Source organism: Sciurus carolinensis, chromosome 9 (assembly GCF_902686445.1).
Source record: "Sciurus carolinensis chromosome 9, mSciCar1.2, whole genome shotgun sequence".
Classification (NCBI taxonomy): Eukaryota; Metazoa; Chordata; class Mammalia; order Rodentia; family Sciuridae; genus Sciurus; species Sciurus carolinensis.
In genome coordinates this window covers 21752061-21777289 of record NC_062221.1, presented here as the reverse complement: position 1 = coordinate 21777289, position 25229 = coordinate 21752061, and the positions used below count along the sequence as shown (strand labels likewise).

Here is a 25229-nt window from a genome sequence, read left to right as displayed (position 1 = left end):
CAAATAGCCAAAACAATCTTTAAAAAGAACATAACTGGAGGACTCATACTTCCCAGTTTCAAAATTCACTACAAAGCTATTTCAATCAAAACAGTGTGGTACTGGCATAATGATAGTCCTGTAGACCAAAGGAATATAATTTAGACTCCAAAAATAAAGTTATATATTTCTGGCTAATAAATTTTGACAAGGGTGCCAAGATCATTTAACAGAAAAAGAATAGACTATCAAACAGTGCTGGAACAACTGGATATCCACATGCAAAAGAATGAAAGTAAACCTCTACCTCGCACCATATATAAAAATTAATTCAAAATGGATCAACAACCTCAAAATACTAAGACCTAAAACCAGAATATTCTTAGAAGAAAACAAGTAAATTTTCATGACCTTAATTTTGACAATGAATTCTTACAATGACACCCAAATCATAAGCAGCAGATTAAAAACCGTAAATAAATTGAACTTCATAAAAATTTTAAAATTCTGTGCAACAAAAGCCATTATCCCAGACTCAGTGGTGCACACCTGGTAATTCTAGCAGCTTGGGAGGTTGAGGCAGAAGGATCTCGAATTCAAAGCCAGCCTCAGCAAAAGCGAGGTGCTAAGCAACTCAGTGAAGTCCTGTTTCTAAATAAAACAGAAAATAGAGCTGGGGATGTGGCTCAGTGGTCAAGTGCCCTGAGTTCAATTCCAGTACCCAAAGGGAAAAAAAATCCATTATCAGGAAGGTAAAGACAACCTACAGAATCAAAGAAAATACTGTAAATCACATATCTGATAAGTACCAAGTAACCAGAACATAAAAAGAACTCTTAACATTCAAAACAAAAAGACAATCAACCCAATTAAAAAGTGGGCAAAGGACTTGCATCAATATTTCTCCAAAGAAAATACATGAATGACCAAAAAACACTAAAGGTGGTCAACCTCATTTGTCACTAGGGAAATGCAAATCAAAACCCAAATGAAGTACCACTTCACACCCACTAGGATAGCTATAATCAAAAAAGCAAAAATAGCAAGTGCTGGTGCAGATGTGGTGAAATTTAGAACCCTTGCACACTGCTTGCAGGAATGCAAAAATATTTCTGCCACTGTGGAAAAGCATTTTGGTGCTTCCTCAAAAGTTAAACTAGTTATGACCCTATGATCCAAAGTTCCATTCTAGGTATATATCCAAATTAAAAAACAGGTATTCAAATCAAAAATATGTACATAAATGTTCACAGCAACATTATTTGTAATGGCCAAAGTGTGTACACAGGCCAAATGATAAATGGATAAATGTGGTATATATACATTAAGTGAAGTATAGTCATAAAAAGTAATGATGTACTGATACAGGCTATAAATGTGGAAGAACCTCCAAAACATTATGCTAAGTAAAAACCAGACACAAAAGCACACATATTATATGAATCTATTTATATGAAACAACCAGAATAGATATATCCATAGAGACAGAACACAGAGTGCTAGTCACCAGGGCTAGGGGATGAGAAAAATGAGAAGAAATTGCTTAATAGGTAATGGATTTTATGTTGGAGTGACAGAAATGTTTTGGAAGTAGACAGTGGTGGTGGTTACACAAAATGATAAATGAATTAAATGTCACTGAACTGTTCATTTTTAAATGGCTAAATGGATGTTATGTGAATTTCACCTCAACAAATATTACTATTAAAAAGCTGAGCACTATGGTGCATGGCTATAGTCCCAGCACTTGGAAGACTAAGGCAGGATCACTTGAGCCCAAGAGTTGAAGGCCAGTCTGGGGAACACAGTGAGATGCATTTAAAAACAAAATACATGATGAGCTGGTCCCTGTACCACAAAGGGAAAGATGCTGTAATTTAAAAAAAAAAATGTTTTCCAGGTACTGGAAAGGGTTATGAGGAAACCATCACAAGAGAAAATTAAGTTTTGGCTAAGTTGAAGAAATAAAGAAGCACAATGAAAAGAGTCAGAAGAGACCTTAAAGCACAACAGGAGCTCCATAAGACAAAACTCAAAAGGCCAGAAGAGGAAGACAAAGCAAAAAGGCCAGAAGAGGAAGACAAAGCAAAACAGAGCAGGGAAAGGGCAGAAAGGATTCTGCTGGAAGGTGGGCAAGAGCAAAAGCAAACAGTCACGCACTGAAGAGGTAGCCTGTTGTCCTTAGAATGCACAGGATAGTTTTATTCTGACTTAGGATGAAAACACATCAGCTGTTTAATTACATTAACCAGACAAAGTTCTCACTGCCAATTCCAGCAAAGTAGGAATGTTGCTCTCTTGTTAGAATGTATAACATTTGTTCATAATTTTATTTTTAAACAACACAAATTCCATACTGAAACATTACTTATTCCTGCAAAACTCTCAAGACCCATCAAGAAAAATCCACTTTCCTGAAACAGTCCAAAGTACAAACTTACATCCAAATTCTGTATTCTTCATGATCTGACCTATCTAACTCCAGTTCGCAATTCAATGGTTCAAACTTTTTTTACAAATGATTTTAAAAGTCAGCTATGGTCTCCCAAGGCTGCAATTAAATAGTGCCAAATCAGCAAACCACCCCCTCACCTTTCTAAAAAGTCATCTTTATAGTTCTTAATATGTCTATCTTCCCACTACCTTGCACACCTCACTACTGTATTTGTAGTTACTCAAATGCATACCTGAATGTATGCATGAATAGCTGGCTATAGATAAAAATCAACTGTATCAAAAATGGGTTTTAAGGAAAATGTCAGGCATCAGTTAAGGCAAAAAAATGGTGACAGTGACAGTGTTGAACAGAACTGAAGTTCAAGGTTCTGACTTCTCTTCCTGGCTTTCTAAGTAACTAAGTGACCTTTGGTAATCAATTACTTAACCACCTTGTCCAGGCATCAATTTTCTCAACTATAAAACAAAGGAGTTAGACCAGATGACGTTAATGTTCCCCCTCCACCACAAAATTCTATTATTCTATGATATCATCCATGGTTTCTAAATGCCATCCAAAACACAATTATTCTATGATATCATTACAGTTTCCATATGCCAGTCAAAACTTTAAAAATTCATTTAGTTAAGACAATCTTCTAGGTTCTGAGGATACTGGCCTAGGAGGTGAAAAATCACATAATAAATATTAAACCACAGAATATACTTTAATGGATGCTAAAAGAAAATAAATAAGGGGTCTTATTTCAAATGTTTCTTACTTATGAAAATCAATATGCTGAAATAAAATAATAGACTGTTCACCAGAATCTAACAGATCTAGCTATAATCAAATTACCTAGAAAATTAGCTGAGACCTAATATTTAACTAAGTCATAAGAAAGGGAATTACAAAATGTTAGACTATAGGATAAGGGTATTTTTTTCTCTACAATTAAAAAAATAAATAAATCCTCAAGTCTCATGATTGGTCAAGCAATAATCCTGCATATTAAGTAAGATGTTCACTTACTTCAGCATTTTCTTTATATTTTTCCTGCAACATTAAGTATCTTGATAGAACTGAGTTGAAAGAGTATATTCGTACACAGAGAATATAAAGATTAAAGAAAGCTTTAAGGGAAAGAAGATATGCCTGATCAACAATATCGATATGCTCCCAATCTTTACCCCCTTCCTTTCAGGCTGCCTTCTTTGCAACTAAGACTGGCCTCCACCAAGGAAAGAAGGCAAGTTCACCCTTTGATACTGAGAAGGGACGGGGGAATTAGTTGCAAGGAGACAGAAAAGTAATCTTCTTACCCTTCTGAAGAAAAACTGGTCCATCTTCAGTACCTGAGCATCCTTCCTAACTTCAGTGACACTTCAGGAATAAAATTTGTGGTCCCAAAAAAAAAAAGATATGTGTGGTCAAAATCAATAGCCCACTTAGGAATAAATCACTGGAGTGAATTTTAGTTGGCAATGCTTTAATAAACTAAAAATCCACTTACTAAAGGTCTACTCTCCCCCATACTCCTGAGATTCCATCTCAGAACTTAACATTCATTGTAATTCTGTGATCCCTGAAAATGAAAATGCAAAGGAACCCATTACAAAAGCTATACTCAGTTTTTCCTCCACTAGTACCTTTGGAAGAAGATATAGGGAATCAGGAAAGAATATGGTCACTAGATTTTTACATGGATCGCTGAAACAGATACAGTCATCTTCCGCCATTTGAAAATACTATAGCAGACAGCTAAGAATTTATAAAAAGAGCTAGACACTAACACAGGGTCAGGGAACAAAATTTCACATCCAAAGAACAAATATGTCATCTAAGAAAACTTCATGAAATAATTTCCCCCAAAGCGTGATTTGTACCACAACTGCAGAGATGTTAAAGGTGCTTCCCAAACCTTATCCAAGAATAGTAAAAAAGAAATATAAAGTTAGGTACAGTGGCACATGCCTATAATTCCAGCTACTTAGACAGAGACAGAAGGGTAGCAAGTTCAAGGCCAGCCTGGGCAACTGAGTGAGAACCTGCTTCAAAATAAAAAGGAATGGGTAGAGCGTGCGCAGGTTCAATCCTGAACAGGAAGGAAGGAAGGGAACAAAACCCATGATCTCCAGCATTACAATATAAAATACGAGGCATCCCCTGCCAAAGTGCCAGAATTCTCCAATTATCTTGTAAAAAGATACTCTAGAAAATATTTGCCATTTGTCCCTGACCTGAAAGAAGAAAATGACTTCAGCGTACACATGTGCCACAGCCCTGGTAAGAGAGACGGAGTAATTCACTCAGTTTGACATCATCACCATTCAACTTCTTTCATAACCAAGTCCTAAGAGGAGCACATTCTGTACTCCAGTCAGCCTCAGCAGCCATTACGTACTTAAGAGTTGGCTGTTATGCCCAGGAACTCAAAGCACAAGGGAGAACTCTCAAACATCACTTCTCCCCAACAGTGCAAAGTACTATCTTGGGAATCCAGTTTAAAAGCTATCTGAATTTGGGCTGGGGTTGTAGATCAGTGGTGAAGCGCTTGCTTTGCATGTGTAAAGCACTGGGCTCCATCCTCAGCACCACATAAAAATACAAAAAAATAAAAATAAAATAAAGGTCCACTGACTACTAAAATATGTTTTAAAAAAGTTACCTGAATTCTTTTCTAAGGTCAATCACTTAGCTCTTTGCCAGAAGTTAGTTCCATGAAGGTGACTCTTGCCCCAAAGTCCCTAAAATAAGCTCTTACACATACAATAAATAATTGTAAGTGAATAAATGTTGTTACTAAAGGCAATCAATCAAATAAATGATATCTAAATGACATAATAGCCTGTAATTTGGATTTTTAATCCAAAAATATGCAAATTTCCACCAATGACTAAAATAATTTTGAGGATTATGTAGCATTTCCATATATACTTACTATCTATGCTAATAGCAACCCTGTTATACACTGAAATACATGAAGAAATGAACACTTAGAAACTATTTGTTATGTGTCTACCCACAAACAAGGGAAGGAGATGGAATGAAAACTCAAACATGCAGATTTCTAAATCCAAAACTCTCCCACATCATATTATCTATTATAGCCCAATGAATGTGTATATGCACATGTACAGACATATACAAACCTAAACACTGTTTCTTTAGATTGAATTGAGTTCTCTCCTTCAATAAATAATTTAAGGAGTTAAACAACTTTAGGGAAGATGTAAAGAATAAAAATACAGGGACTGGAGATGTAGCTCAGTTAGTAGAGTGCTTGCCTCACATGCACAAGGCCCTGGGTTCAATCCCCAGCACCACAAAAAGTAAAAATAAAAATAAAATAATAATAATAATAATAATAATTATAAATAATAATAAAATTCCTGGTCATTTCCACTTCTGCACAAGATAAAATAGCAGGGGCCAGTTTTATCCTATCATGTGAAATAACCAAAAAAACAGACAAAATTTATAAATACTTTAAAACATTAAACAACAGACAACAAACAGTTGCTAGAAAAAAGACTACAACTAGATGAGTTCTATAACTGAGGTGCAGAGAAGAGTTAAGGCAAAGGTGAAAGTCAAGAAAGATAAGAAAAGCTAGAGTATCAGCACAAATAACTAGAAAAAAGATCTGAAGAGAAATTTACAATCTGCAGAAAGCTGCTCTCCAGTATTCAGCTAAGTATTGATCACAGCAGGCGCATGAGAAACTACTCAATAAAGGTCACTGTGCCTATAGCACTCACAGAATTCTGAACCATTCCCATCAGACAGAAGGGAAGACCTCATGCTTCACAGTTCATCAGTGCAAGTACACAGAAGAGTCCTGACTCAGCAGTGAGAAATAACTAGCCCTACACTGAGCAATGTTCCTGTTCCATCTGACAGGTCTTAAAAGCAAGACCTGAAAGAACCAAACTGTTTCCAAGTGACTTAACTGTATCCCAGAACAAAAACCAAGAATATTTATCAGAATACAAAAATATCCAGCACTCAGCACGTTAAAATTCCACATAATTATTAGAAAATGCTTTTGCCAGAATCATTTTTTGAGTACTTTGCATTCTTCAGCCATAGTGTGAACCAACAATCTACTGAGATTGTTATGTGTCAAGCCATGAGATGACCTCAGTACAGTTAGGGAGAGAGAATGTGATGGATGCAGTCATACAGGTCTAGCTACAAGGGATGGAGCTATGGAAGCTAACATGGATGCACAAAGGTGAGTGGAACACAGGAAAATTAGGCAACTTCAAAGAAAATAAGCTATCAAAAACTATTTAAACTTCTATTAATAAATATAAGTTCAGTCCAATTTTCCTTTGGGATAACTTAGAAAGCAATGGAATGATCAAGAGAATAATAAGTCCAGCAAAGCACAGGGTAGGGAGTTGAAAAAAAATAAAAGTATCATTCTTTCATTTATCAATTCATTCAACTTTTATGGAACACCTACCACATGGCCAGGTGCTGTTTTAGGTGCTAGAGATATAGAATGGAATAACAAAGGGCCTCTACTCAAACAGAACTTAGTTTCCTATTAGGGAGACACAAACAACAAAGTATCAGGTACTTAATAAAGTCAACTCATAAAACAGAGTGGCACTGAGGTCAACCCTAGGAAAACAAAGCTCTCAGAGGAAATGACATTTGAAGTTGAGATCTAGAAGGTTCTAGCCCTGTTAAGATTTGGGAGAAGTATGTGAGGCAGAGTAAGTATCTAATGCAGACAATATGATAAGGAAGTTTGGAACCAAGGGAACTAAGCAGTAGGCAGCATACAAGGAGGGGCAGAGATAAGAGAGGATTCAGGTGACAAGTCTGTAAATATACACTGATCAGGAAAATGTGAACACATTTAAATATTTTATAAAGATTGTTCTATTCCTTAGGTATAATGGTTATTATAAATTATTTAAAAGTCCCTATTCTTAAAACATACTACACTGAAAAAAATGTTAATGAAATTAAATGTCTAGATTTATTTGAAAAAATCTAAGCAAGGAATGAAGAAAGTGAAGGCAAAGTGAGGGGAGCAGTATAGTAGATGAAATAAAACTGGCCTTGACCATTGCTGAAGCTGAATGATGGACCCTACAGATTCATTATACTATTCCACTTTTGAAATGTTTGAAATTTTCCTTAATAAATACATCTTAAAAGCACACTTGGTTGAAATATAAAGGGGTATTTATAAATACAGGATTTTTTAGGGAGTTAAACCACTCTATAAGGTAACACGGTGGATACAAAACATCAAAACCCATATAACATTCAATAGAGTGAATCTTAATGGACTCAAGTTTCTAAAAATTCATGTACGAAGTCAGAATACAAAATGTGACAGATCCCAGCTTTTGTGGGTCTCTCCTACAAGGACCCAAGAGTCTAAGAAGTCCTGGCCCAGTGTGCATAACTTAGCAAATGTGGCTATGCATGCCTCTATGAGAAAGGGCCCAAGGCTTTCATAAAAGAGGGTGTTAAAATAATGATACTACCCCATCCAGCAAATGACATCCCTGCAAGAACATTACTTTACTACACAGTCATTTACCATTAACAAATGATAAATACCTCCAGTGAATTTTACAACTGAAAGAAAGTTGTGACAGGCATATATAAACACACATAAAAAGCGTCAAATTGTGTCTAAGTTCCTGATACAATATTATCTTTGTTAATACCATATATTTCATTTATTCTAAAGTATATCATTTGTATGCCACTTAAAAAAAGCTGACAATTAACTGATGGTTCATTGATTATAAGACAATTCCAATTTCAGAGATATTCAAATGTATAAAAACTGTACATCTTATAATAAATTAAGAATGGCATTCAAAAGGTTAATTTAATTAAGTTCCACCTCAGATCAACTACACAAATTGCTCAAGATACATCTCTCAATTTGTATCCTGTTTAAACTCCTCATGAATTTGGTTTGATAAAGGCTAATATTAATCTTCAAAGGCAGCACGAGAAGAAAGCAAACACTCTGGAGTCACATAACCCCATGCATCTCAAACCTCCAGCATTTGCTCTAACTTCCCAGAGCTTCAGTTTTATTGGCAAAACAAACAGAATCTACTTCCCACAGCTGATAAAAAAAGAGCACATGAGAAGTACCTGGCACACAGCAAGATGTGGTCACTCCTATCTAAATTATAGATAATTCCTAAGTAGAGGTCTGTGTGTGGGTTTTTGTTTTGCTGTTGTTCTTTGGTTGTTTTTGTTTTTGTTTTGTATTGGGTATTGAACCTGGGGTGTTTTACCACTGAACTACATCCCCAGTCCTTTTTATTTTATATTTTGAGACGGAGTCTCTCTAAACTGCCCAAGTTGGCCTTGAACTTGTGATCCTCTTACCTCAGGCTCCTGAGTCTGGTATACAGGCTTGTGCTACCACACCAGGTGAGACCTGTGTGCTTTCCATTACTGCATACATTTATATAAGAATGAGAATGGTACCTATGAATTCACTCAGCAGGGTCACTGGAGGGAACAGCAAATTAACAATTCAGTAAGCATTTATTATGTAATTCAGCAATACACACACATTTGTTTTGGAACATAACATTTTAGTGATCCCACACAGTTTAGTGACATTTTGATTTGAAAATATTACACTTGACTTACATTAACATGAATGACACAAAAAAGTATATTTTCAATATAACTTCAGAGTAGCTACTTCTGTTTAATGTACAACTTTTTTTTTAATTTTGTACTTTTTATTTTGTTTTAGGATATACCTTTGGAAACATTTTTCAGAACACTGGCATAACTACATCAAATCCCTAAAAGTAATGTCATGAAACATCTCAATTTGGAGTGCCTGAATAAATACACACATTTCATTTGTTCCAACAGTGATCCTTAAAACCCAGACAGCATTTTAGGCAGCACCTTCAGAACTGACTCATTTGTCAACTCAGGATGTGACTCACGAGGGACAGGTTTAGCCATAATTCATAACTGGATAGAATTCTCCCCCACATGTGTAGCCAAAAAAAAGAAAAAAAAATCGAAAACCTCAAACCCACAATTGCACAACGTCTCAGCCTTGCTCTCCCAATGAAGAACACATGGACTCAAATTAATGCTGTGACAATACCACCAGTCCTACCCAAAACTCCCAGGGTTAAGGGTTTGCTGTTGGGTGTTAATCCACTTCCACCAACATGCCCCCACCTTATCCCAGAATCTGGCCTCTGTGGCAGGTTATACCAGTCCACCAGCAGAGAGGACACCCTCCTCACTCACCCCCATCAAATGCTCAGCCAAATATCTGAGGAAACAGAGGTGCTAGGAGGAGGGGAACAAACGGCTCACTTATTTTTCTTTCTTTAAGCCACTTCTCCCAAAAGGAAAGGTACTTTGGCTCAGATGATGCCCAAATCTGAAACCTAAATTCCTCTGTGACTCTTCCCTTGTCCCTAGCCCTGTCTTTAGATTCCACTGCCCCAATTGAACCCACTTACCATCTCAAGGCTGACTATTCCATTTCCCCATTTAGCTTTTCAGTCTCCAAGTCACAGTCTCACTTGAACCAAAGTTATTTTTTCTATAACTCAATACTGCCAATGCACTCTCCTTTTCTAAATTCAACAGCTTCTCATTCCCAATAAGATAAAAGTTCAAATTCCTAATTCAACCTCAACCTACCTTTAGGTTTTATATGTGGCTTTATACTCTGCCACTCCCTGGCTTTGCCAGCCGTTTGTTCCCCTCCTCCTAGCACCTCTGTTTCCTCAGATATTTGGCTAAGCATTTGATGGGGGTGAGTGAGGAGGGTGTCCTCTCTGCTGGTGGACTGGTATAACCTGCCACAGAGGCCAGATTCTGGGATAAGGTGGGGGCATGTTGGTGGAAGTGGATTAACACCTCCCTTTCTTTATCTCAGTCACATCAGAGTTTCCACTCCTTGATTTCACAAGTCTGATTCCCTACTTCTTTGTCCTTGTTCATACCATTTTCTCTGCCTGGCATGAAGCACTCCCTGCTTCTGCCTTTCCATCTTCTTCAAGATGAGGATCAATGTTTCCTTTTCTGCAACACCTTCCCTAAACTCACTAAACCTCTCTTGCCTCTCAAAAGTTATCACTCCTACAAAATACTTATAATTTCTGTCAATCAGCAATATAATTCTTAACTCAGTACAAAGCTGTAGATATGTATCCCCTACAAAATTCTCAGAAAGGAAACTAATAATTTTTATTACAATTTTCTACCACAAAATGATACCTGGTTTGGTTTCAAATATTTTTTCTGTACTGTTCCAGGGAACAATGATCTATGAACTGATTTTAAATAAGATGTGAACAAACTTCACTCTTCTAGAAGGTACTTATTTTTAAAAGAAGATGCAAGTCACTCAAGTGAATTTCTAACTGTTGAGGAGTCTATTCTCAGAAGTCTCCCTGACCCCTATCAACCACAAATCCCCTTTAACCACCACCACTGTTGCCATGACCAATTTAGGCCACACTCCCTACCCTTCAGCATTTTATTCCCAAACCTCTGGCATTGCCCCAGCCACGATGGAGCTTGGGATCAAAATTGTCAATTAGCTAGAGAACATGGTAGGACACAGATAATCATCAAGACCACAAACAAGCACATGTGGCAGCTTTCAGATCTGACTCCTTGAGTATTGGGTTAACTGCAGTTCCTACAGAGCTGACAAGGAGGCAGTATAGATTTCAGTCTCAGACAAGACTGAATCAAAGTCTGGATCTCTACCAACTGCCCAAAGATCCCTGAAGCAAAGTCCTCATCATCAAATGGGGAAGTGGAAGCCTACTTTGCAGTCTGTTAAGAACAGTAAATAACAGCAATGAAGCAGGGCCTGGGGACACAGGAAAGCCACTGAGAGATTAAAAGTTCCTGAAGTTCTGGAAGTCTTCAGAACAGGTGAAATTCCATCAGGACTGCATAGCCTACTACCAAAGAACTGAACTGAACTAGCTACAGACTCATTCCAAGTCTGTTTCCTCACTGTTATGATCTGAATCTTTGTATGTCCCCAAAATTCATATGTTGAAATCCTACCCCCAAAGTGAGAGTATGAGCAGGTGTTTAGATCCAAAGGACAGAATTCTCATGAATGGGATTAGTGCCCTTATAAAAAGGCCCCATGGGGCTCATTTGACCCTTTCACTATGTTGGGAACACAGCAAAAGGTCTGTCTATGAACCAGAAGACAGGCCCTCAAAAGAAACGAAATCCACCAGGGCTTTGATCTTAGACTTCCCAGTCTCCAACACTATGAGGGAAAAAAAAATTCTATTATTTAAATGCCTCTTAATCTATGATATTTTGTTACAGTAATCCAAAAAAATAAGACACTCACCTAGAAAATGGAAATAACAGTACATACCTAACACAAGGATTAGTTTAATGTCTGACATAGGCAAAACATTACCACATATCAACGGCACTGTCAACTATTACTGCAAACACCACATTACTTTTGGGGGGGTACTGGAGATTGACCGCAATCCTCCTGCCTCAGTCTCATGCCTCAGCCTCCCAAATTGCTGGAATTACAGGCATGCGCCACCCTGCCCAGCCATTACTGTTACTTTTAATACTGTGCTTACAAAAAAACTGCTGCACATTCTCTTCAATAAAGTCCAAGCTTAACTGCCATTTTACACACTGCAGAATTACCACAGACTTTATCCCTGTTTCCTTCCAAAACTCTTCTGAAATGATGGTAAAGTGTGGGAGTCCTCTCTGCCACCACCTGCGTGGAGGAAAAAAGGGTTAACTGCCGGAGGAGGATGTTGGCGGTTTTTCTGTTACCCAAAAAACTTATCTACTCAATAAACACACACAAGCCAATACTCTTTTCATATGAGAGGGGGCGTGACAGGTCTGGCCATACCAACTCTGGCCTCTTACAACAACATGGAGTTGCCCAACTCTCCTTTATTTATAACAAACAGATAAAGGGGGCAAGGACTAGGAGGAACTTCTTCTGTGATGGACAGGATAGGGTGGAGTTAAGGAAGCCATTCTCTTAGGGGGAAAATTTCCAGAAGGAGACAGGGAACCACTCCCACACAGCACCACATACTTCCTGGCAGTTCCTAGAAGACAGGCCTATGTGTCCCAGGGCTCAACCTAGTCTGATTCTGCTAAATAAGGACCACTTACCACAGTAAAGGAATCACAAAGACATTAAACCACAAGGATAAATAGAAGAGAAAGACTTGAGCATACATTTCAACAAACGCTGCAAGATGGGAAGTAGTTTGAGAGAGGAGTGGTCACTGCTCCTGGCCCTGAGAGGCTTAGCCCTGGAGACACCAAGGGAGTAAGTACCAAAAACTGACCTGAAGCTCAGATCTGACAAGAAAGGAGCCACCAGCAAGGACTCAAAAACAGTTGGATGCCCAGGTTCAGCAGGACACCTGGAGTGTTTTCTGAGAAAGCTAAATCACAGAGACAGGAAAACTATAACCAGAAGTCAAAGTCTACAGTCTGAAGGGTGACATCTAACAGAGTAACTCTAACCCTGGCAGGCAGTGTATCACCAAGCACAGCAGATACAGGACTGGTGGTTTCTTCTCTGCAGAAATTGACCAGTGCCAAAGAAAACTAAGGATACTGACACTGAGACAGACTCCCAATGAAAAGTTTATCTACCTTCCGAAGGAAGCCCACCAACACAGGTGTGCTCTCTTCCCCAATCAACTTCTCAACGTCTTATTCTTAATTATACACAGTCAAGGATAACAAGATATTTGAGATCTATACAAATAAAAAAAAATGCCCTGAAATGATCAGGCACTGTGGAGTAAGCAAAGAAATGCTAAAAGTATATTAAACATAAAGACAAAAAAGGAAAAACAATATACACACACACCTCAGAGATAAAGATGATACACTCATAAAATAAGATGCAACAAAATGAAATAAAGAACAAAGAGCCTAAAACTTGAAAATATGATCATTAACATTTTAAAAAATGAAAACTTTGAAGTTAAAATTGAGAAATTCTCCCCTGTTCACTCCTTTCATTACAAAGAAATAAATAATAGGCAAAATGAAGCTTGATTTTAGGGAATTCAATAACCAAACTAAGAGAAGTCTCTGAGAGAAAAACAGATAAAAAGGGTAGAATATTACAAAAGAAAGAACAGGTATTTCTGAAAACTGAAGCATATGAGTCTAGACATGCAAACCACACACAAACTTCAAAACTTTACAATACCAGAGGCAAAGACCATGAGCTTCAAAAAAACAACGGGGGGGGGGGGGGGGGGGGGGGGGGGGAGGACAGGCTTTGGACTTTTAATCTGAAACAGTTAAAACAGAAAACAGTATGAAAATGTCAATAAAACTGGAGGACAATTTATTTTCAATCTAATATTTAAAATTCAGTCAAACCATTTACAAAGTGTGAGGATAAAATGAACACTTCAGATATTCAAGGTCTCAAATAATTTATCTACCATGCATCCGTTCTTAGGACATTACCAAGAATACATATTAGCAAAAAGAAGCAAACCAAGAAAAAGGAAGACGGGAGGTTCAAACAGAAGTTCTCTGTCCAGACTGAGGTAAGACGATGGAAGGCTCCAGACCAATAAGTCTATAAGAGGAAACCTACTGGAACTAACAGATGGCTAGATGTGCTACCTATTGGGAGGGCAGAGTGAGATCAAAAGGCATTTAGCATATTTCTTGGAGTACTTAAGGGAATACATGCATAGAAACACAACAATAGCCAGAAAGTGTAAAACACAACTTGCTCCTGGTAAAACATGTTAAAAATAAAAAATTAAAAAAAAACTGAATGATAAATCCCTATTTAACTCAGAAGTAAGCAGCATATATGTATACAATCATATATACTAACTGCTAGTTTTACAAAAAATTACACAGAAGAGTTTAGGGGTAAAAAGGGTATAAGAGTTCAGTTAAGATACTAGGAAGTCAAATACTTATTCTACATTAATTTAGGAATATGAAAGTAAAAAGCAAAGGAAAAATAAACAGAAGAACTAGCTGAAATGGCAGCAACCACTGGAAAGTAGGGCCTGGAGGAAAAAAGGCAAAGACAAGAAATTATTATTTTTTGTTTTAAGCCCTTAGTGCTATTCAATTTTTTAAAAATCTTTGTATATGTACTAATTGGATTAAAACAACTTATTCTCATACCAAGCACAATTAGTTCAATTACAAATTGATAGCTGTCACTATCAACTTGATTTGTTAGTTTCTTATTTGGAATTCTAAACTCACTGCCTTAGAAATACTATAAAATTATGGGTAATTTGCATACCAGCATTTAGAAGACATTTAACCCATAATAATTCAAAAATATGGCACTAAAGTACTATTTCAAGTAGTCTGAAGAACCATAACAGCTTCCATGGAAAAATGCATTCTGAGAACTCACAAGACCAGATATACATCTCATCACTTGCTCTTCCCATCCAGGAGCCAAGAAATTCTTTAAAGGGAGACCGTATGAGGGAAATGGGGACAGAAAGAAAAGACCTGGATCTGACAAGATGAAGAGTCTAGAAACACTGGAACAGATCAACTCAATTTGCATTAGAGAAAAATACTGCTACTGGATATTCATCGGTCAGGAGCTTCCTCTGCTACAAATACAAAATTAGTTTCTGGTTTACAAATACATTTCAAGTATTAATGAGCAATGATTTATTTTCCACCATTCCACAAACTTCTATATATGTATATCTTCACTTCGTTCAATAAAACTTGATCTGCATCTAAGTCAAGTTTTTCACCAAAAAAATTTTATGTGACCTTGAACAAGCTACTTAAATTTCTATCTCAAAAATGGGAAGGACACCTACCTCACTGAGACAAGATTACAATAAAATGAAGTATGTAGGGGCAGATATATACAAGCACTCAATCAATGTCAGCCTCTAGTTGTCTTCTGTCCCTTGGGTTGGGAAGGGAAATGAAACCCATGTAAAGAAAGCCACAAATTACATATGTTATTTTTTTAAAAAAACCTTTATGAGAGCATGCATAACATTAATATTTTTAATTAATATGAGTTGACTTCCGAGCATTCATTATTTTTCGTCAGTCTTAGTCTCATGTTCCAGGACTAAGCCAATTTGCAGTTTTTAGTTCAGCTAGACTAAACTCAGCTAGATCAGCTGAACTAAAATGAGGATTAAGAACAGCACATTAGGGCTGGGGCCTAATGTGCTCAGTGGCAGAACTGCTAGCCTAGCATCTGTGAAGCACTGGGTTCAACCGTTAGCACCACATAAAAATAAAAACAAAACAGAGGTATTCTGTCCATATACAAATACAAAAAAAAAAAATAAAAAAAAAAAGAAGGGCACATTACAAAACCAAAATTATTCTTTGGTTAAAGACTACAAATGCATACATATAACAATGTCTAAATGTCTGCTAAAAGCAACTTCAACACTGAGTTGTTCTCAATAGACTTCAAGAAAGTACTCTAACCTTAAAAAAAAAAAAAAAAAAAACTAGCTGGGGCTGTAGCTCAGTGGTAAAGCGCTTGGCTTGCACGTGTGAGGTACTAGGTTCGATCGTCAGCGCCACATTAAAATAAATAAAGATATTGGTGTTTAACTAAAAAAAAAAAAAAAAAAAAAAAACTAAAATAAAACTGATGGATAATGGGTACTTAAAACTTTCCCCTCAAACACTCGGAAGCACCACACCCAGAGACGAAATGAAGGGATTGCCACAACACACAAAAGGAAGCTAATGTCTAGGTATCTGCAACTATCAGACTCCCCTTTGGGAGCCAAACCGTCCTCCAAGGGGTATTTCCAGAAAATCCACAAAGTCCCAACTGGAGAATAGCACCATTTTTCCCCCCAAAGCAATTCCCCAAACGACAAACCTAAGTAGATAAATAACACCACCAATCTACCCAAAGTCAAGTTCTCCTTTCCCTTCAAGGTACTCAAAGCAGGCGGGTGGCCTGGAAATGCAGATTAGTTCAAACTCTGATGAACCCAACACCAAAAGTGTACTGCAGAAGCTAAAAGATCTGCGCCCTGGCGATTCATCTACCATTTAAAAATATTCTTATCGGTTTCAGCTTTGGAGTCTAACATATTTTGTGCCACCTTCCCCTCCCTTTCTTTCTTTCTTTTTTTTTTTTTAAGTATGTTAGCAGAAAGTATGAGCACACTGCGTGGCCTACTGGGGTATCAAAACCAGAGCCAATGGCTTGCCAGTTTAGTCTGAAAAGTGAACTTGGAAGTATCCAAACTCCAGGGCCCTCAAGTGACACACAACTTCCTGCGGCCGGGGATAAAAGATGTTCCGACGCGGGACTCCTGAGAGCAGAGGGTGATGAAGGGCTGCAGGAGGATGGAACGGGCTGGATCCCGGTCGTCTGCCGCAGCCGAGGGGTCCCCAGGGTGGCCGAGCAGCAAGGGCGGAGCGGGGAGGCCGGGAGGTTGCCCCGGGCGGAGGCCCGGCAGGGACCACACCTCCGGGTCAGCACCGCAGGCCGAGACCCGGGCCCGGAGGCGACCCCGGCCCTGCTAGGGGCTGGCCAGAGCGGCGCGGGGAGGGGACCGGAAGCCGCGCGGCCGGCCCGACGTGCCCACCCCGGCCCGGGCGGCCCCACTCACCAATCAGCCGGCGCACCTCATCCTCGCTCAGGTACAGGCTCACGCTGGGCCCCGCGGCCGCGGACGGCAGTGCTGGGGGCCGCGGGGCCGGGGCGGCGGCGGCGTCGGGCGCGGGCAGCAGCGGCAGCAGCGCGAGCAGGAGCAGCGGCGGCGGCGGGGCCCTCAGGCCGCGGGCCCCCGGGAGGCGGCCCCGGCCCAGCCGCCCCGGCCGCGCCGCCCCGCGCATGGCCGCCGCCGCCGCCGAGAAAAAGCCTCGGCTGCCCGCCGCGCCGCCGCCCACCCCCGGCTCCGAGCCCCTCACAGCCCCGAGCCGGGGGCGGCCGCCCAGCTCATCGCGCCGCCGGCCCGTGGCAGCCAGCCACCGCTTCAGACTGCCGGAGCGCGCCGCCGCGCGGCATCGTCCACTGCGGGGGGCTACCCGCGGAGGCGCGTCCGTGCGCGCCGCCGCCGCCCCGGGAGCGCGTACGCACGCGCGGCCCGCTCAGTGCGGGACGCGGCCGGGCGGTGGGCGTAGGGGTTTTAAGTGCCGGGGGTGAGCGAAGGGCTCTCTGGACGCGCTGCCTTGAAGAGGCGGTTCCTGCCCTACGTTGCCACCGCTTCTGGCTTGCTGGTCTACTGCCCGAAAGCCTCCTTCCTCGTCGAGAGTGCGGGCAGACAGACCACGCCTGCGGTCGAGGGGGCGCCCCGGGACCACGGAAATGCCTGCGTGCGCTGCTCTGGTTGCGAAAGAGAAACATGCGTTTCTATTTAGTGAGAAATGGAAATAACTAGAAATAACCCTTAATCCCACCGTCGGAGGTCAACCTCGACATTCCGTGTCTGTCGTCATGAATTTATACTATATACCCCTTTTTACTTTCCAAAAAACCTTAGCAAACTTTATTTTTAGGGGGTTATTAAACTTATTTTTAGGGGGTTACAAATTTTTCTTACACTTGTTCTATGTTACTGTAATCAACCTTCACCTGGAGTTAACCTGTAGTGCATGCCGGCCTTCTACAACCCCCCAGTAACATTAAATACTGTGCAAAAGTGTGTGTTTGTGTGTGCTTGTGTCTGTGCACATCGTGCGTGTGTGTGCGTGTGTATGTCTTGGTTGAGCAACAGAGAAGTGGTATGTGCATTTCATTATTTGTTCTAGGGAATTTCCCCACACACACCCCAACAAAGGTTAAGAATCACGAATATGCCCGCCTATAATCCTATCTATTCAAATAGGCAGGAGGATTTCTAGTCCCAAGCCTGTCTGGGCAATTTAGCGAGACCTAGCCTTTTCAAAAGAAAATGAAAGGGTCTGGGGGTGTGGCTCAGTAGTAGACTGCGGGCCCTGGGTTCAGTCCCCAGTACAGGGGATGGGAGTGGGGACACCGCGGATACACCTCTGAGCGCCCGGGGAGACATTTTTGTGAGTGGCCCACTGGGACAGTTGAACTCGCTTCAGGAGCCCTCGCTCAGAGAGTCTCCCAAGTGTCCCTGCTCTGCCCTGCACAAGGTCACCTCGTCCCTGACGTCCCTGATGGTAGGTCAGCGCGCGCTGACCCCAAGCCTTTCCTTGGTGGAGCAGCTGCTCTTTCTCGGGGCTCAGTTTCAGTGCGCAGTTGCTCCATCACAATGAGGCCTTCCAAGATAGTTATTTTTATCCTCTGGGAAGTGCAGGGGAAAGGAAGATGTTGAAAAGGGAAGTCCTGAAATTTTACTTGCCCCAATTCCAGTGAGAGGGGTGGATTCCATTTAGAGACAAACTTGCCTCGATTTGTGAAAACTTCAGCTCCCCAGAACAGACTACAATGCCCATTATCCTACAGAAGAAGGTTAGGAAGAGGGCAAGGACTCTAGAGGCTAAAGTAGGAGGATTTGAACTTCAAGGCCAGCTCCAGCAACTTCGGGGGACCCTATCTCAAAAAGGGCTGTGGGTGTAGCTCCCTGTGGTAAAACACCTCTGGGTTCAATAGGAAGGAAGGAAAGAAGGAACAAAGGAGAGAGAGAAAAGTAACTGAGAATGATTAAAAAAAAAAAAAAAAATCACAAAACACAGCAAGAACACTTCTGTTGGGCTGAACACTGTTGTCTATTAGGGTCTCTGCCAGGAAGGACTTGGGAGTGGGCATATGTGTGAACAGGGCTTTCCAATCAGTCGGGAGGCATTTTTCAAAAGGATAGCATGTTTTCTGCATCTTGAAAAAGGCTACCAGCTCCCAGGTAAGGAAGCTTCTTTCTTCTAGAAGTTCTTTGATACTTCTAGATTTCTTTTGGCCAGTGACTTCTTGATGCAGTTTGTGATATTAACAGTACAGAACTGTCAGGTCTGACTAGCTTCTGTTACTTATTAATCATGTGTTCTTGAGAAATTAGTCTCCAAGCCTTGTTTTTCTTATTCATAAAACATGGGTGCTAATGCCTGACTTGCAGGACTTTTTCAGGATCTACTTGGAGAAGCTATAAATAAAACACCTGGGCAGACACTGGGTGGCTGTCACACCTGTTATTATTGTAATGAATCCCTTCCCTCTAATGACGACTTCCTGTGAAAGTTTCATCACCAATTACCTCCAAAGACATCAAACCAGGGATCCTCAAGAACTTCATTCACTAACCACCAATCCTGGTGAGTCTGAGCTCAAAATATGTTCATGCCCAGCATCATGCTAGCCCAGGGGACACAGGAGTGAGCAAGGAGTTTCCTTGAGGACATATGGTAACATACTGCATCGGTTCTTCGAAGGAAAAGTTAATGGGTCTTGTTTTGTTTTTTTAGGTACTGGGGATTGAACCCAGGGTCACTGCACCACTGAGCTACATCCCTAGTCCCTTTTTCTGTTTTAGTTTGAGACAGGGTCTTCTTAGTTGCTCAAGCTAGCCCTGAACTTCTCTCCTTCTGCCTCAGCCTCCCCCTTCCTAGCTACCCCAGTAGCTGAAATTACAGGCATGTGCTACCTTGCTTGGTTCTGAAAGTGTGGTTCCCAGACCAGCAGTATCAACATCACCCACAAACTTTAGAAATGCAAATGTCTGGACCCCGCCCCAGATTAACAGAGGTAGCAACAGTGGGTAGGGGGGACGACAATCTGTGCTTTAACAAGACTTTCAGATGATTCTGATGCAGGCCACTCAGGAAAAGCTCAGCCCCGATCTCTCCTTCGGTCAGTTGCAGGTGCCTGGTCCCTGTCCTGCCTGCTTTCTCTCTAATCCTCAGTCTGTCTCCCCCACAGCATCCTGTTAAACATCAGCACGATCATGTCACTTGCCAGTTTTCAGACTGCCAGTGGTTCCCCAATTTATCTAGAACAGAAGGCAAAATTCTTACAGTGTCAAGGCAATTGCCACCTTCCTCCTTCCTCCCTTCCAGCTTCTCTCTTGCTCTCTCCTCACTTAGCTCCAGCCACAGTGGCTTCCTGGCTGTTCTTTCAACATGCCAGACACAGTCATAACTCAGGGCTTGTGCACTGCTGTTCTTTGTGCCTGGAATGTTCTTCCCTCTAATGTCCACATGGCTTCATCTCTCACCTTCTTCACGTCTACAATCAAACGTTAACTTCTGAATAAGATTAGAATTGTTACTGGGCACGATGATGCATGCCCATAATCCTAGTTCCTCTGGAGGCTAAGGCAGGAAGATCACAAGTTCTAGGCCAGTCTCCAGCCTCAGCAATTTAGAGAGATCCTGACTCAAAATTAAAAATAAAAAGGGTTGGGGATGTAGCTCAGTGGTAGTGTCCCTGGATTCAATCCCCAGTGTAGAAAAAGAAAGAAGGAAAGGAAGGGGAGGGGAGGGAATTGCAAACTTCCCAAGATGAGATGGAACCCCCATGCCCAGTCTCTCTCTCCTGCTTCTGCAGGTTACCCAATCTCATACAAAGGCTTTCACACCACCACTAATCCATCCCTGAGGAGAAAGGAAATCTCTCCCTCCTGCCAAGGTGTGGGAGGCAACTTTTGAAATTTTCCAATAAGCCTTAGTGTGAAAATGCCGGGAAGACCTGACCTCAGCCTTCTGAGGGTTCTTTGCCAGGGGGAAATGAAGGCCACAGTCATGACCACACTCCACAAGCTGCCCCCGCTCTTGGTTTTGCTTGTCACAGTGGTTGACCTTCTTCTTCTCCAGAAAGTACCATCATCGGAACATTTTACTTCACTACTCCTAAGATAAGGCCACCATGGCCTTGAGATGCCACCAGGCAGGAGGGAGCACTGTGCAGCCTGGTCAGGGGCAGCATGGGGGCAAGGTCATCCCAACAATGGAAATGACAGGTTATGCATGCATGCACTTTGGTGCAAGCTCATGTATCCTTGGTGCCCACAAGGATAGACACCCAGCCTGCCCAGAGCTCACAGAACTGGGGACAATTCCCCAGTTCAGAATGGACTGCACCCATTCAGAAGGGGGAGAATAGGGAAGGGGTGGCTCTAAGTTCTGAAAACAGTCCCTTCCTCTTGCAAAGAACATTGGGAATGCTGCCATCTCTGTAAGCCTTCTCTTTCCACAGGTAATATATTAACCCATTTGCACTGTAAAAAAAAATCAAGCAGCAAGGAAATACAGGGAGTAAAATAGAACATTACCCTCTGCACACACACCCTTTCCAACCCCAGTTTTGTGTAAGTTCTTATAAGCATTCTTTAAGCAGTTGCTTACATAATACGTATTTACACACATACCTCTGTGTGTATGGTTTATTCAGTTTTAAGAAATGAAATCATACAAAAAATCATGGTGTACACAATTTGCTTTTTGGACTGATGGAAACAAGTTGAGCTCCTGAGAATTCTCATATAACAGAGCATCCAAAGGCAGCTCCATGGCACTTTTTTAGTTGGAATGGACACTTCAAAAAAGATTGCACTCACACTAGTGAGGCACAGTGTAGTCCCAGACACTCTGGAAGGTAAGGCAGGAGGATCACAAGTTCAAGGCCAGCCTGGGCAACTCAATGAGATCTTGTCTCAAAATGAAAAATAAAAAGGTCTGGGGATGTAGCTCAGTGATAAAGTACCCTAGTTCAATCTCCAGTACCACCAAAAGGAGAGAGAGAGAGAGAGATTTTACTAGTTTTGGTAGTCCTTGCACATACATCTTTGTGACATAGGTAGATATTTCATTTAGGAGAGATTCTATGAAATGAGTCAAAGGGAGTTGTTCTAATTGCTGAATTGCCCTCCCAAAGACTTTACTATTGTTTATCCATTGCCCTCATTACCAGTGAACATAAGCATCTTGTACATTTATTGTCATTCAGTTTACGTTTTGAAGTATCTGCCCACATCTTTTGCCTGTTTTTTGATTGGGTGGTTTGTATTCTTATTGATTTGTAGATATTTTCTTTTACTGCATCCCTTCTCATTTAACTTTGCTTATTATTTTGCTTAATTTAAATTTTGGATTTCTACTTTTGATAACTCTCACCCTCCATTCCTTTATGGGTTCTAGCTTGTGTCTCACTTAGAAAGATCTCACAATTAATAATTTTTGCATTTTTTCTAATGCAGTCATACCTTTCCCTTTAAAAAAAAAACAACTAGTTCTTCAATTCATCTGGAATTTATGTTTATGTATAGTACATGACACCATTTTATTTTTTCCTCCTGGGGAGCCATTTATCCAAAGCACTGCTTATTGTATTTGTTGAGTATTCCACTCTCAGTAGATGTATTAAACTTTAAGCAAAATGTAACCCTCTGCCTGCTTGCGTTTCCATGCTCCCTCACACGCCTCCCATGTGGAGATCATCTAGATACTAGTTGGCTAGTACCGCAGATGCAGGACACATGCAACTACCAAGGACTCAAATATGGCTAGCAGGAACTGACGTATGTTGTCACTGTAAAACAGACACTGGATCTTGAAGAATGTAAAGTATCTCATTAATATTTTTATATTGATTACATGTCAAGTAAAAATATTTTAGATATTTTGTGTTAAAATATATTATTAAAATGTATTTCACTTTTTTCTTTTTCACTCTTTTCTGACTAAGCTACAAGGAAGTTCTATATATGGCTTGATTATAGTTCTACTGGGCAGTTCAGACACTTCACGACTCTTATACTGCCCTTCCTGTGCAAAATTATGTCTTTCTACTTATAGAAAACCATAAACTATTTCTATTTCATATGTGTTTTATTTTAAAAGTTAGTTTTTATTTTTACCAAAAGTATACACAAATATAGTTGAGAGAGTCAAATAGTTCTATAAGCCTTATTTTAAAACAAAACAAAACAAAGCCAACAAACAAAAAAAACAAGCTGGCATGATGGCATAAGCCTGGTATCCCAGTGATTTAGGAGGCTGAGGCAAGAGGATTGCAAGTTTGAGGTCAGCCTTGGAAACAGCAAACCCTATTTCAAAATCTAAAAAATGAAAAGGGCTAGGGATATAGCTCAGTGGTAAGTGCCACTGGGTTCAATCCCCAGTACCAAACAAAACACAAAAAAAAACAAAACAAAACACTTTTATGAACACTTCATTCATAACACTGAATAGGTGTAAAATTTTGTGTTAGAAATTATATTCCCTTGATCTCAAAGGCACTGCTCCACTGGCTTCTAAATTTTAGTGTAACTTCTGAGAAGTCACATATCATTGATTCTTAATCCTTTAGTATATATCCTTCTCTTTCTCTCTTCCTTCCCACTTTCCTGGAAACTTTTGGGATTTTTTTTATTTTCATTCCTGATATTCTAAAAGTTTGAGGTTTTTGTTTTTGGTACCAGGGATTGAACCCAGGGGCACTTTACCACTGAGCTACATCCCCAGACATTTTTAATTTTTTTTTTTTTTGAAACAGGATCTTACTAAGTTGCTTAGGGCCTCATTAAATTGCTAAAGCAGATCCCAAGTTTGTGATCCTCCTGCCTCAGCCTCCCAAGTTGTTGGAATTACAGGTGTGTACTACCATTCCCAGCTTAAAAGTTCTTAATGTGCATCTTGGTTTGTGTCTATTTTCATCAGTTGCACAGAACACTCTGTGGTCCTTTCAATCTGGAAACATAAAATGTTCAGTACTGGGAAATTTTCTTGAGTTATGTCTTGACAATTTCCTCCCTATGTTTTATATCTTCCTAAAATTCCTATATTCTAGCTATAGGGTTATCTATCTGCTAATCTTTCTACGTAATTTCTTTATTTTATAATGCTTTAATTGGATTTTTTTCCTTCTCATATTTTTAATTTCCAAGAACTGTTTTATTCTCTGAAATGTTCTTTTTAATGGTATTGGGTTCTTGTTTCATAGATTATTACCTTCTCTTACCTCTGTGAAAGTTTAAAAACTTTCTCATAGACATAGGGACATTTCCCTACATTTCTGGCTTCTTGAGTTGAAATAGAAAGAAATTGAATAGATAGAGATATTTTTATTGATATATAATTTGCACACCACACAATTTACCTAATTAAAGTGGATAATTCAATGGGCTTTAGTATGTTCATAGAGTTGTACAATTATTGTCACAGTCAATTTTAGAACAGGTAAGTATACTTTTCTAGGAATTCTTTAGCTGAAATGACTTAACCAACAACAGCTCTGAGACATGGCATTTCTTCTGTCTCTAGGTCAAATTCTAAAAGTTCTACAGATATTTGCTCTGAAGCAGATATCAAACTTTAGAAATCTGTTGAAGTTAAGTTAATTAACTAGCTTGTGATCCAAGTCTCATACAGATTTCATGTGAAAAGAATATGTGTTCTACAAAAATTGAGGGCAATGACCAGGAGCAGGGATTACACCTGTCACCCCAGCAGCTAGGGAAGCTGAGCCAGGAGTATCGAGAGCTCAAAGCCAGCCTCAGCAATGGTGAGGCACTAAGCAATAAATAAAATACAAAATAGGACTAGGGATGTGGCTCAGTGGTTGAGTACCCCTGAGTTCAATCCCTGGTACCCATCCCCCCAAAAATAATTGAGAACAATGTTCTATGTCATGTGCATTATATCAACACATCAATCTTCCTATTGTGCTGATCAAATGTTCTTTTTGTCAATGTATTCTTACTGGATCTGTTGCTGAGAACTACATTCAAATTTCTCCCTGTGATAATGTATTTATGTTTCTGCTAATGAGGAGGGAATGATCGGCTCATGCACCCTGTAACTAACTGCCCGTGGTTACTTGTATGATTCATTGTTGTTGTGAAGCAGTTTGTAACATCTTGATTCTTTTTTTTTAATATTTTTAGTTGTA

At 40.1% G+C, this 25229-nt stretch overlaps 1 protein-coding gene across 2 annotated transcripts in view; it reads right to left on the bottom strand.

Moving 5' to 3' along the window:
- Nucleotides 1-17431, bottom strand: part of Ryk (receptor like tyrosine kinase) — a 100373-nt gene extending 82942 nt beyond the window's left edge. For both annotated transcript variants that reach the window (XM_047563742.1, XM_047563743.1), the window contains exon 1: nt 17053-17431. In XM_047563742.1, coding sequence (XP_047419698.1) covers nt 17053-17278 — 226 coding nt within the window. In that variant the 5' untranslated portion in view covers nt 17279-17431. The remainder of the gene's footprint in view (nt 1-17052) is intronic.
- Between the last annotated feature and the right edge of the window lie 7798 nt (nt 17432-25229).